The 13,522-nt window shown below is 40.0% G+C and overlaps 1 protein-coding gene across 2 annotated transcripts in view; it reads left to right on the forward strand.

Annotated features, from left to right (window-relative positions):
* The window catches only part of pik3ca (phosphatidylinositol-4,5-bisphosphate 3-kinase, catalytic subunit alpha), a 40,183-nt gene that overhangs the window by 19,903 nt on the left and 6,758 nt on the right, over positions 1-13,522 (forward strand). For both annotated transcript variants that reach the window (XM_038295078.1, XM_038295077.1), the window contains exons 11-19: positions 961-1,066; positions 3,608-3,760; positions 3,855-3,989; positions 8,304-8,428; positions 8,505-8,586; positions 9,250-9,414; positions 11,951-12,054; positions 12,160-12,331; positions 13,360-13,466. In XM_038295078.1, the coding sequence (XP_038151006.1) occupies positions 961-1,066; positions 3,608-3,760; positions 3,855-3,989; positions 8,304-8,428; positions 8,505-8,586; positions 9,250-9,414; positions 11,951-12,054; positions 12,160-12,331; positions 13,360-13,466 (1,149 nt within the window). The remainder of the gene's footprint in view (positions 1-960; positions 1,067-3,607; positions 3,761-3,854; positions 3,990-8,303; positions 8,429-8,504; positions 8,587-9,249; positions 9,415-11,950; positions 12,055-12,159; positions 12,332-13,359; positions 13,467-13,522) is intronic.

Consider the following 13,522-nt stretch of genomic DNA (forward strand, 5'->3'; position numbering starts at 1 on the left):
GAGTCATAGAGATGAGTGTGATTATGATGCTGCATAAAGGAAGCAAGCCGTGGCACAAACAGCTGATCAGTCATGTGAGGTAAATATTGGCTACATCAGAGTCTATTTGAAAATATTATTTTAGGAAATTTATGCATTTTCACAAAACTACTTCAAATGAGCGCAGAAAGCTTATTGCAAAATTTGTTACGTGGATTTGAATTTTGCTGTTTCCATAAATATCCATAAATGTGATACTTCAGATTGCACAGAAGGCTTCAGGCCTCTCCAGGTGAAAAACCTCAAAGCAGGACGAAGATGATAACATCATCCACCCGTGGCCCGTTATTAAAACTTCTGGCATTTTTCATGTCTCAGTTTGTGAAAAAAAAGGCATGATGTTTTTTGTTGTTTTTTATTTATTTTTATTTAATGTTCCATCCATTCATCCATTTTCCGTCACGCTTATCCCAGTTGGGGTCGCAAGGGGTGCTGGTGCCTATCTCCAGCTGTCAATGGGCAAGAGGCGGGGGACACCCTGGAAAGGTCGCCAGTCTAACGCAGGGCAACATAGAAACAAACAGGACAAACAACCATTCACACACACTCTCACACCTAAGGAGAATTTAGAGAAGCCAATTAACCTAACAGACTTGTATTTGGAAGCCGGAGTACCCAGAGAGAACCCATGCATGCTCAGGGACAACATGCAAACTCCATGCAGAAAGACCCTGGGCCAGGAATCGAATTAATGTTCCTTTTTCCTAAATTTCTAGAGACCTTTTATGGGAATTTGAGCTTGCTAACGTTTTTTGCATTCTCTGCTGTTCTGTACCATTGGCCACTGATTACCCCAATGTAATCATCTGTTGGTATTATTTTTCTGAAACAATTTGTTTTTTAACTAGCCAATGCCAATTAGATCATTTACATTCCTCTTTGAATGCCTTGTCTTTGCTTCTTGGTTGCTGTTTGGTGCAGGTGGAATGAGTGGCTCACTTATGACATGTACATCCCGGACATCCCCCGAGCTGCCAGACTCTGCCTCTCCATATGCTCGGTCAAAGGCAGAAAGGGAGCCAAGGAGGTAAGACGGAGTTCAGTGAAGAAAAGTATACCTATAAATGCTTCTTGCTGTTTGTTTTAAAGCTGCAGCTTAAAATATTGCAGAAGGATTTAAATCATTCTGTGGATGATGAAATAAGTAGTTTTGCCTAAAAAAATAAATAACTATTTAAAAAAAAGTTGGGATAGAATATATATACCGGTATGTATGTGTATATATATATATATATATATATATATATGTGTCTCTTTTTATTTGTTGTGTGTGTGTGTGTGCTATTTGGAAGCGCTCCACTCACGTCAGTCTGAACTTCCGCGGTGAATGGAGGCTGTAGCGTCATCTTTTTCTCTTTTTAATTACTTATCAGTCATGGGCACTGCAGTGGCAGAATCTCTCAGCAGGAGTAGAAACACCCGGAGAGACTCTGTTGTTTATTCAAAGTGAGATTTCCTTATCAGGAGAAACGGATTTAATAATTTTTATTTTGTTCTTGGACTCATTTTGTTACACTCGAAACATGCAGATTATTAATTGTTTATGGATACAGCTTTAAGCTGAGGTTCAGAGGGTTTGTGTGAGGGTGGAGTGTATCAATGAAGGCCAGACATGGATATTGTAACAGACACCTGAGGTGAGTCTCGTCTCCTGACCTGCAGTGCTAGGTTGATGTCAGGGTGGTGGATGCCCTTTCATGGTCTGTCTAAATGAAAGATTCATGCTTTTCTTCAGCAGCCCTTTGTTCTGCCGCCTACTATAAACAGGTGCATTTTGACGTGCTGGCTTAGGGTAACCCTGCCTCTTCTCTTTTGTTGCCTTTACCTGCCACTGCCTCTTAGTTAAACACACTCCAATATAATGCACAAGTCCTTACAACAAATGAAGTGGTAGCTTTGATAGAAAGAGAAGTGTTTATTGTTTTTCTATAAATCTAAGAGCATTCATGTATTTGCTGGAGCTTCATAGCTTTAGAGTCCAGTTTTGCAGCCAAATGAATATTTTTTTTATATGCAGAACTTCTAATCTCAGCTATGAAGAGATTAGTCACTTCCAGTTTGCAATGTATCTCATTTAAATCAGAAAACTTAATGATAACTTTTAGCTAAACTACTCTGGTGCAATTTGCACTAATTGGTGCAAAATGATTCGTCAGCATTTCTTGGTGATACAGCCACCATTCTGAATTACACCAAGGGCCGGATCTATCAAAGGTTTGCGTGTATTAAAACGTGAGCTATTTCACTGCGCACGCTAAAAAATGTACAAACTGATCTATCAACAGCGTGCTAAAAGGATTTGGTCTTTAAAACGTGCTAAATTGCGCCTCTTATCCATTTAGTACTTTTTCTGCAATGAATATGCAATATGGGGCGTTTACACGCAAAAGTGCGTCTTGTGGGAGGAGAACATGTAAATATATTAATTTAGCACTCGCAAAGTGATTTATCAAACCTGAAAGCAATTTTGCTTACGGTATCTGACTCTATATTTAACACGTTTCAAAAGAAGGTGCAAATGGTCTGTATGCGTAATTGCGCACACATGGCAGCGGTTATTGTCGCAAGAAGGAGGTATCGAAATGAAGCAAGGAGACGCAGAGAACGCATTTTTTCACTCTGTGAATATTTTTGCAATGAACGAGGAAACGATCCTCAAAACATATCGTTTATCCAGCATTGCCATTTTGGAGCTGTTGGGGGAACTCCGAATGGATTTGGAGCCAGCCACAAGGAGGACCCGCGCAATACCAGATATCACAAAACTCCTTGCAACATTGCACGTTTTTGCATCTGGGATCTGGGATCTCCCAATCTCGTTTTTCAGAAGTGCTGTCCGACGTTCTAAATGCCATGTCGCCCTGACGCCCTACCGGAGAGAACCCCGACCTCCTCCTTGCGCCTGTGGAGCAACATGCCAATGCTGCAGGGATGCGTAGGCACAGTCATCTTATCCACAGTCACTTCTTGTGAGCCATTTGGTATGTGCATTTTTCTACAGGCCAATACAAAACACCTGTTTTTTTTGTTTTTTTTTTACTGCAAAAAAAAAAAAAAAAAAAAAAATATATATATATATATATATATATATATTTATTTTTATTTTATTTTATTATTTATTTATTTTTAATGGGAGGGGGTGGGGGTGTCACTGTAAGATTAAAATTTCTTAATGCACTAGTTTGCACAAACTACAAACTACTTTGCCACAAACCACAAAACGCGCAAAACCATCATTTAAATAGGGCGTCTCCAAAAGTTTTGCACCTGCCACCAGTTACGCAATCGCTCTTGTTAAATCACCCGCAAACCATGGATCAGCCCCTCGCGCAAAATTCCAGTTCGCGAGCGCAAATTACTGCACGCAAAATTGGATCTTGATAAATCCGGCCCCAAGAGTCACTGTAAAGGCATGTTGGATAACTTTTAAATTGGCATAGTTTATGGGAGTAATGTCACTGGAGTTGTTATTTTTAATAGGCCATCTTCAAAAGAAAAAAAAAAGGACACCCTTTGTAGGTTTTTCTAATGTTTTTTGTTGTTGTTGTTTGTTTGTTTGTTTTTTCAGGAACACTGTCCACTGTCTTGGGGCAACATTAACTTGTTTGACTACACTGGCACTCTGGTGGCCAACAAGATGGCTTTGAACCTTTGGCCCGTCCCTCATGGACTTGAAGACCTCCTCAATCCGATAGGGGTCACTGGATCTAATCCCAATAAGGTATGTGATGTGTCTTTATCAGGAATAATGAATTGTAAGTGTCATCCATCAGTCTCTATGATGTGTTAAGACTTATTTTGTTATGATTGTTTAGGAAACACCATGTCTGGAGTTGGAGTTTGACCACTTCAGCTGTCCTGTCAAATACCCAGATATGAATACAGTGGAGAGTCATGCAAACTGGATCATCTCCAGAGAACTGGGCTTTAGCTACAGCCTCTCAGGACAGGTAACTCAGCATGTCAGTTAGGAATAGGCAATTTTGTTCTGAATGTACTCTATTTTTATGGTAATCATAGTCAACCCTAACTTGATCTTATTTGGTTTTCACTGAAGAAACCAAGGCCAGTGAGGTTACTTGGGTACAAACCCAATCGCAGTATTTACAGTGTTTAAAACCAGTGTTATGATATTAATTACATAAATGGAACGATGCATAGACTTCAGTTTCCAGCATCTGTGACAGCATCTTGATCTGATTGAGATGTCAGCCAGTTTTCTTCATTCCCAAAGCTGCAACACTGTGGTAACAACAGTGACTCACAATCAGTGGGTGTAATTTATATGACCGGCGTTTTCAGAGCAGCATAAACAGACCTTTAAAGACTAAAGCTGTAAGTGTCTTATGCTGTTATTTTAAAATCCTTTTGCATTAAACTGAAATCATTAACTCATTTAATATAGACAAGAAATACAAACAAAATCAAAAAGTTTAAGTGCTACCTAGAGGAAGAATCTCTCCTTCTGTTAGAGCCCTATGTGATTTGTGGATTAACATATTTTGGCACAGTTGGCCCAACACAAGGGGAGTGAAAATGCCAGCGACAGGTGGAGATGCAGCTCTCTTGTTCACCTGTCTGTAAGAAATTTGTTTATGAAAATGGAGGCAGTTTTGGATGAGGCATCAAGATAGAATATAAGAAAATATTACTGGAATTGGCACAAATGATAACGGAAAGTGGGACACAGCCAAAGTGACGTTTTCCTCCATGTTGAAAGTGGTGTCAGACTGCAGTATGCAGCAAACTCGCTTCTGATTGGTCAATAAAAAGAACCTGCATTGATTTGTTGTGAGGTCACTAGACAGCAGCAAATCTTTAACATTTTTCAACTTTCTTGTCATGCTCATAACTGGCAGAGGGTTAGTGACTGTTGCCTTATTGTACAAGTTACATAGGAAATGAACAGAGAGGGAGTGACACCTCCTATCTGCCAAACCTTAGGCATAATGTGTACAGGGAAAATCTCCTGAATGACTTGTTTTTTTAAGCCAGAATGTTTTCTCACACATTGTAGTGCAAGTAGGGTCCTCCTCATGTTTGGCTCTCGTATAAATAACACATTTCAGTATATTGTTCACAACTTCTCACATTTAGTTTTGTGTATCACACCACTTCAGTAATTTGGCTGTAGTGATTCTCATTCTTTTTCGTGCAGTACTAGTATTTCACACTATCATGTCCATTCTGAAAGTTGTTCCTTTTTTAAGTAAGGCAAGTCTTGCGTTCAGAGCGCCTAACTGGTTTGATTTCAGATAACTTGATAAAACAAATGCCTCAATGTTTTACTTGTATAAAAATTTAAAATACCAAAATGCAAAAGTTCTGGTAACTGTTACAACAAAATCTAATGGGACATAATGTTGAAATCATGTTTAACCTGATCAGTTAAATTTGCTTGAAAGGATGTTGATGGATGAACGGATGAATATTTAACTGTAAAACCTTTTGTCAACTGGTTACTTCAAACACTTGAAATCATGGCCCAGAGGTGCCAGTTTAAGTTACTCACTTGAATTATTCATGATGGTGTAAATGATGCTCCATCTTATCAGATTTCAACATGATGTGGAGCATGAAAACCGTGACTTCTGCTGTGTTAATGTGACACATTGAAGACACTTTGCCAAGGGAGAGAAGGTGAATGATGTTGGAAAATATGCTGAGCATTTCCCTTTGTTTATATTTGGCAGATGTGAAGTGGGTAAGACTTGGACTTGAACGTGGAATAATGTAGAGTTTTAAATTTTGTAAAACATAATTTACACCTGCCTTGACTGAAAAAAGTTTTGAAAATTGAAAAATGTTTGCATTTATAATTTTTTTGTTGTTGTTTCAGCTAGAAATAAATGAGTTATGGGTTTATGCACCTCATTGTGCTGACACCATTTCTAAAGGTTTCAAATGGCACACCTTACCAGTGATGCATCCAAAGCATGCATCCCTCCCTCCTCCCTCCTGGAGATGGGTCTGGGACATTGTTTGGTTTGGGGCAAGACCTGGGCTGCACCCTTTGGTGGTGCCCGGTCCCAAACCTTTTTTTTTTTTCCTTTAGAGCTCAAGCTTCCTGCCACCTTCCCACACTGTGGGGTCAAGGGATCTCCTCCTGGGTCTGTTGGCCTGTTCCCCCTAGAGCACAGGTGTCAAAGTGGTTCCAGAAAGGGCCATGTGGGTTCAGGTTTTTCTTTCCAACCAAGCAACAGCACACCAGACTCCAGTCATCTCATCAAGTGAGTCCAGTCTGAACATGATGACTTGATGAGATGACTGGAGTCTGGTGAGCTATTGCTTGGTTGGAAAGAAAACCTGAACCCACATGGCCCTTTCTGGAACCACTTTGACACCCTTGCCCTAGAGGATCAGCCCCTCGACCCAGGAGGATAGTGTATATTTGAGAAGTGCTAGAACACGTTTAGTGTCTGCTCCTGTGTGCATCTCCATTGAGTGCTTTTATATGTCTGTATGGGTGGGATTCTATGAATGTGTCTTTGGCTGCGTCTCAATTCGCAGGCTTCGTACTTCGGAGGACGCATTTTAAGGCCGGTGACGTCACAACGCTGCGCGGAGGCTGTCCCATTTGGCAAAAATCCTGAGGACGCTTAAAATGTAGCCTTAAAATGCGTCCTCCTTTTCCCCGAATTCTGAGGATGCATCGCTACCATCCTTAGTGGCCTCGCCTCCCACTAGATTTCCCGAGGTGCTCTGGCATGTCATCCTGCACTTCATCCTCTGGGGCCGTGATGTCACTGGCTCCCAGGCAGCTTGTTGTGCGGGACAGCACATGCCGTTATGACCTGTAGAAAAAAGAAGACAAAAATCTTTTTTTCATTATCTTTATTACATGATTTATTAGAAATTAAATTTTACTTCATCTAGATCCACTATTTAACTTTTTTTGTTTTTATATTTAGATTTTTTTCCTGTATTATGTTTTTTTATATATATAATTGCAAATAAAATCAGGCAGTTAGGGGATAACGATATTGACAAAAAATGATTTATTTCTCAACAGTTTGGCTTCTCAACACAACATTAGTGATAGTGAAAGTAGTAATTTAAGTCAGTTATTTACAGGGTTTGTACACATTTAACTATTCAATTCAAATTACTAAAGTTACAAATATAAGCTTATATCAAGTGTTACAAATAAATATACAATTTTATATCTAAACATATTCATCAATCTGCTGACAAGTGTTTATTTAATAGCTGGTATACTCTGATCATTAGCAGGCCCCTGTGGGTTAGAATAATAGCAGGTAAATGTTACCTCTCCACTGCGCTCTCCCAGCCTGAGAAAAATCCGTCGCCGGTTTTGCTGCCGCCGAAGCCGTCAAAGCCGACTCCCCTCCTCCAATAACAAGTAAAAAAAAAAAAAATTCCATATTTTTTTTTTGTTTTTGTTGTTTTTTTCCGTGTTTCTCGAGCTGTCTGATTTTGTTTGGCGCTGTTTTTGGGGTACCGGTAAACTATTGATGTCGTGTGGCAACCAGGAAGTGCTCCGAAGGCTAGACCGTCCCATTTAACAACGGCTGAGGATCCTCCGGAGCAGCCTACCAAGGCTGGGTCCTCCGGAGGCTAGGTAGGCTGGGTCCTCCGAAGTACGCAGCCTGTGAATTGAGACGCATCTTTTGTCTACTTCGTAGACCTACTTCGTTTGAAGAGGTCTTCGAACATCGTAGGCTCCAAGTATGTGCCTACGATCTAGCAAGTACAAGCTTCTTATGTTCCTTGATGTTGAGGGGTACCTGTACCTGCTGGCTGGATGCATGGTTGGGTACTTAAATGGGTGCTGTCTCATTCGTGGTTGCTGCCGGGCCTGTCCCGTTCCTTCTTGCCCTGTTGAGTCTCTGATGGGGAGTGGTACTGTAGGCCCCCCGGGCTCTAATCCAGATCTTACCTTTTATGCGCCTTCCCTCTTTCCTGTCTCCATCTCTTTCCCTCTCCCCTTAGTTCCAATCCCCTCTTTCTTTCTCACCTCCCTTTCCATCTCCGTGTCTGTTGTATTTTATTTTACTCCCTAAATCATTTTAAATAAAGTTTCATATACAAGAACCAAGCAGAAACTTATGGCTACAGTCATAATGATCTGCAGATCTATTGGACTATCATCCAGCTCTGGAACATCTGTTCTCGTACTGGCAGTACAGGAAACAAGATAAACAAAGAAGTGCCTTATTGGTGTTTTCTTTACTACTCCAGTATGGATGGTTGTTGTGGGTAAAAATGTGGTGTTTCAATGTGTCGCTTTTGTCCGGTTCCAGAGTAGTCGCGCGGCCAGAGATCACGCCCTGACAGAGAGCGACAGTGAACAGATGAGACAGCTGAGTAACAGGGACCCTCTGTCAGAAATCACAGAGCAGGAGAAAGACTTCCTTTGGAGACACAGGTAAGTAACTGGTTGACATAGAAACCACATGGTGTATCAACACATAACAATGGTCTGCTTCCTCTTCCTCTGCCAGGCAGTATTGTATACACATCCCTGCAATCTTACCCAAGATACTTCTCGCTGTCAAATGGAATTCCAGAGATGAAGTAGCACAGGTAAAAAAAAACATGCTTCCATTGTCTGTAATGTCTGTTCCTCAAATAATTTAGAAAATACTTAAGCTAGTTACCTTAGCTACAGAAAATATGTCTTTTCAAATGCCAAAATAAATAAATCAATCAATCCCTTTATGTTGTTAACTAATTGAAGCAAAGCAGTGGATTGCTTACTACTTTGTGAATTTTTGGCCACACATTCAACCCTTTAAAAGAAACACAAATGTTGATTCTTTTTTACCTTTTTGGTCGCATACTGAACACAAAAACATACAAAAGCACAAGAAAGGGGAGACATGCCTCGCTTGAGGTCTCCATCTGCTGATCCAAGAAGAAAGAACGCAGAGTGAATAAAGAAGGTCAGCAGAGCAGACACCAGAGGCTGCAGACACATGTTGTGCCTTACTTATGAACATATGAAAGGAATTTTAAGGTCATTTTATCAGAGGTGTTTATCATACCAACGAAAAATGTGAGTTATAGCTATGGGTGAAAGTCACCCTTTGGGGCAAAATTTGCTGCTTGGCGGAGGTCTGCGATCAAAGTGCCTTTTTTTTCATCAATGTATTGTTGTTCCTTTCATCATTTAAGTCCAGTTATATAATTTCTTTAGTGTGTAAAGAATTTTCATGTTCCTTTTTTGTTCTTTTTAATCTCTGTCAGATGTACTGCCTGCTGGAGGAATTGCCATATATCCCTCCAGAACAGGCCATGGAGCTGCTGGACTGTAACTACCCAGACCCCAGGGTCAGGCACTTTGCTGTTCGTTGCCTCGAGAAATACTTGACCGATGATAAACTCTCCCAGTATCTAATCCAGCTTGTTCAGGTTGGTTTTTGTCAAATGATATATATAAATGAATCCTGGGTTTTACTGTTCAATCAAATGGAACTCTGTCTTGGTTTGTTTAAAGTCGTAGGGAAATGGCTGTTCCAACCCTTGCATTTGCGAGTTCTCCCGACTGGTGCACGATTTACATGAGTGAATAAAGTGAATGTGATAGGTCATTTATCAAGAGGGCGGGATTGTTGTGGCGGAAGATTCGCATGCGTTTGATTGTGGCCGGTTTCTCGGAAGCATCTTGTTAACCAGTTAGCAACTTGTGCTAGTAGGTTCGCAACTGGAAATTACATTGGGACCAAGTAGGACTAAATTGGTGACTTAGCAACGACACTGTCAATGAACGCTATGGACAGTGGAAACAGCAAGAGGAGGAGAGTTTTGTGTCGGAGGTCATGGATGAGTCTCCTTCGTCATACATTTTTTACTTAGAGGAGGAAAGTGGGGACGAAGATGTTGTGAAGGAGGACGCCAAGGTGGCAGAAGCTTCGTTTGGTGTAGAAGGCTTACAGCCGTACATGTTTGAGCCCTTGCCTCTTAACGCAGTTCTGTTAGTTCTACGCCTGCCGAAGACACAGACGTCCATCCCCGTGAACACGTTTAGCTTCCCTCTGAAAGGTGCTTTGTGAAAATCCCTGCAGGTAATTTCCTCAACAAAGAGATTGCAGGAGCAGGAAATGTTTGACCGTTGGTATCATTGATACATTTTGTATTTTATATCCTGAGGTAGAAGCTAAAGTACCGATTATTATCTATGGCCTCTGCTTATTGCTACTACATTGATGATGTCATTGCATGTTTATTTCTTTGAATTGGGACTCATTTTTGACAGGTTATATAAAATAAAGTTTAACACCAATGAATTGTACCACAAAGATAAGATAAGATAGATTTTATTGATCTTACAGTGGAGAAATTAATTTTTCGTTATTCATTTCGGTTGTCAAAAGGAGGTGCCAAAAGGCAGGAAAGGTGCATATATATACATATTTAAAAGGATACATATATACGTATTTAATAGGATTAATGCACAGGTTATTATTACATAGTAATTGCAAATTAGTTAGGGTGACCAAACGTCGGTATTTCCCGGGACATATCCGTATTTCACGTCCTGTCCCGGGCGTCCCGTTTTTTTTTTAGAAAGTTAGGAAATGTCCTGATTTCACTGCGCACGATGCTCCGTGTGACGTAATCCCTGAGCCGCGTCAGTGCGGGCAGCCCTGCTCTTAATCAGAGGCTCTGTTCAAAAACCTGGGCTGCATCCTCCAAGGACGCGGTCTACCTAGACTGGATCCTTCGAAGTCCTTGAAAATAAGGAGGCCGGAAGAGTTCTGTCTGTAAATTCGAACAGGTCCTCCCTTCGGCGGGTTTTACCGCCGTATGCTCTGTTGCTTAGCAACCGTGAAAGTTGACACACAAAGCAGGAAAAGAATGAATACCGAGGTTTTCAAAACTGTTTGTTTACCGGTATTTATTTATTTTTTTAAAAGTTAAAGTGAACAAAGACTACACTCACAAGAATCCAGAGTGGAATAAAGGTTCCAACCACTGAACAGATCAAATCAAATGTAATGATAGAAACCTTAGTCAGTTAAATAACATGCTGCTGTCATTCTGCACATCTCTGATGTTGCTGCTATTTTCAAATATCCATTATTGTAAAAATGTCCATAGCTGCATATTGGTTATTTATTCTCCAGTTTTATATTGTTAAAACACTTTACAGAATTTTATTTTTAATATTTTAACTCTTCCCTATTATGTTATTCTTATACATTTCTCTAAGGTCCTCATTTGTGTGGCCATTTTCAATAATCTTTTTGCTGCTGTAAAATTGCCCATTGTGGGACAATAAAGGGATTTTCTATTCTATAAAAGGGTTAGAAATATATAAGTAAATCTAAACAATGTATCTACAAAATATATCTGCAAAATCTCTAATATTCAACAACAAAAAATACTTAGTTAAGCATATTGTGCAAAACAACAATAAAAAAATTAAACTCCTATCAGATTTATAGTTCCCACTCTGCAGATCTATTAGAATCTGTCCTTAAATTACAGCCAAACTCATTTACACAGTAACAGATTAAAACCTTTAGATAAACCAAACATTACCGCCACATATCTGACTCAATAACCATTAAAACAACTATTTTCATTAATTTCAGACGGAACTATTCACAGAGTTGTATTATTATATTAAACTGAACTTCAAATTTTCACAACTGTTCTGCGCCAAGTAACATTTCCTCTGATCACGGAGCAAATCCCGATGATGAGACATTTGTTCTTTCAATATCACCCCCCCCCCCCCCCCCCCCAACCACCCCCCGCTCCAAGGTGTCCTGGTTTTCCCAAATGAAAATATGGTCACCCTAAATTAGTTATTGCATAAGTTATTGCAGTTATGAGGGTGCATTGTAAAGTCTGATGGCAGCAGGGATGAATGACCTGCGTTAGCGCTCATTTTTACAAGCAGTGCATCATAGAATGACTGACTGACAACCATTTCTTCTAGGTATTAAAGTATGAGCAGTATCTCGACAGTCCATTAGCTCGCTTCCTCCTCCAAAAGGCCCTGACCAATCAAAGAATAGGACATTTCTTCTTCTGGCATCTCAAGTGAGTCATCTTTTTATTTCCTGCATTTCTTTTCAGTGGAATTGAAACAGGTATTGCATCTTTCTTATTCCTGTTCTGACATCAATCTGTGTTTTGTTTTCTCAGGTCAGAAATGCACAATAAAACCGTGAGCCAGAGGTTTGGGTTGCTTCTGGAGGCTTACTGCAGGGCCTGTGGCATGTACCTGAAACACCTGAGCAGGCAGGTTGAAGCCATGGAGAAGCTCATAAATCTTACAGACATCCTCAAACAGGAAAAGAAGGATGAGACTCAAAAGGTAAGACACCCGGAATACATGGACATTTTTCTTTAATATATAGAGATTCTTCATACGGAATGGGAATATTTCAAGATTATTTATATTTCCAGTTAGAGTTTCCTATGCATCCATCTGTTCATCCATTTATGTGCCCATTCATTTTAATTTTATTTCCATTATTTATAGTCAAAACAAATGGGTTCTCAACAGGTAAACGTAATTCCAACCAATCATTCAGGCTGTTATTAAAATCCCCATGGCATATAAGTAAAAAAAAACAAAAAAAAAACTTGCATAGCTTAATTTTGTTATGGTAGTTTATTTTTATTGCTTTGTGCTTTTTACTTTGCAGCTTTTGTTCACATGAAGCCCGCTGAATCCTTAACATTATTGTGAACGGCTGTCTGCCACCACCATATGGTGGTTTTAGAAGATAACAGTTGATGGCAGTTGCAGCTTTTTGGTTCACTTCATCTTGAAGAGAAACACAGATAAACAAATAGGCTCTGAGCCAATACTAAAATATGTCTTGGACAAAAAAGTTTACATACAGGTGGTGATGGGAGTTGCTCATTCAGAAGCTTTGAGGTGGGATTGACAGACAGAGGGAAAAATGAACAAAAGCTCAGCTAATAGCCTGCTCAAGAAATGTCCCCACTAAGCTGGTCAGGCCAGGTGTAGCTACCTGATGGGAAAAGCGGAGAACATTAAGGTCTCACTGTTAGCAAACCCGTATTTGGAGATTAGAAGAGTTAGAAAAAGTGGTAAATATTTCCTCTAGCATCCTAATAGCACACCTACAAAGCTATCAAAGCCACAACATATGTAAGCTTTATCAAAAAGGAAAGTTATAAGCCTGTCTTAAAAGCAAACGGGGTGTTTGCCAACAACTGAAACTGGAAGTTGAGAGGCGTTTAGAGGCTTTCGAAGCTAGCAGCAGAAACCTGCAATCTAAGCCATACTGTCCAGCCCTAATAAGAATATATATTTAAAAACTATGTATAGAAAACATAAGTGTAAATGTTTGTTCTGATGTGTTTGTGAAGGTCCAGATGAAGTTTCTTGTAGAGCAGATGAAGAGACCAGACTACATGGATGCTCTGCAGAACTTCACCTCTCCTCTTAACCCTGCACACCAGCTTGGAAATCTGAGGTCTGAAACATGTTGTCATGGGGTCCCTTAGGCGACTTTCACACCGCAAGCTACTG

Source organism: Cyprinodon tularosa, unplaced genomic scaffold (genome assembly GCF_016077235.1).
Source record: "Cyprinodon tularosa strain WSP-4 unplaced genomic scaffold, ASM1607723v1 ctg35, whole genome shotgun sequence".
Taxonomy (NCBI): domain Eukaryota; kingdom Metazoa; phylum Chordata; class Actinopteri; order Cyprinodontiformes; family Cyprinodontidae; genus Cyprinodon; species Cyprinodon tularosa.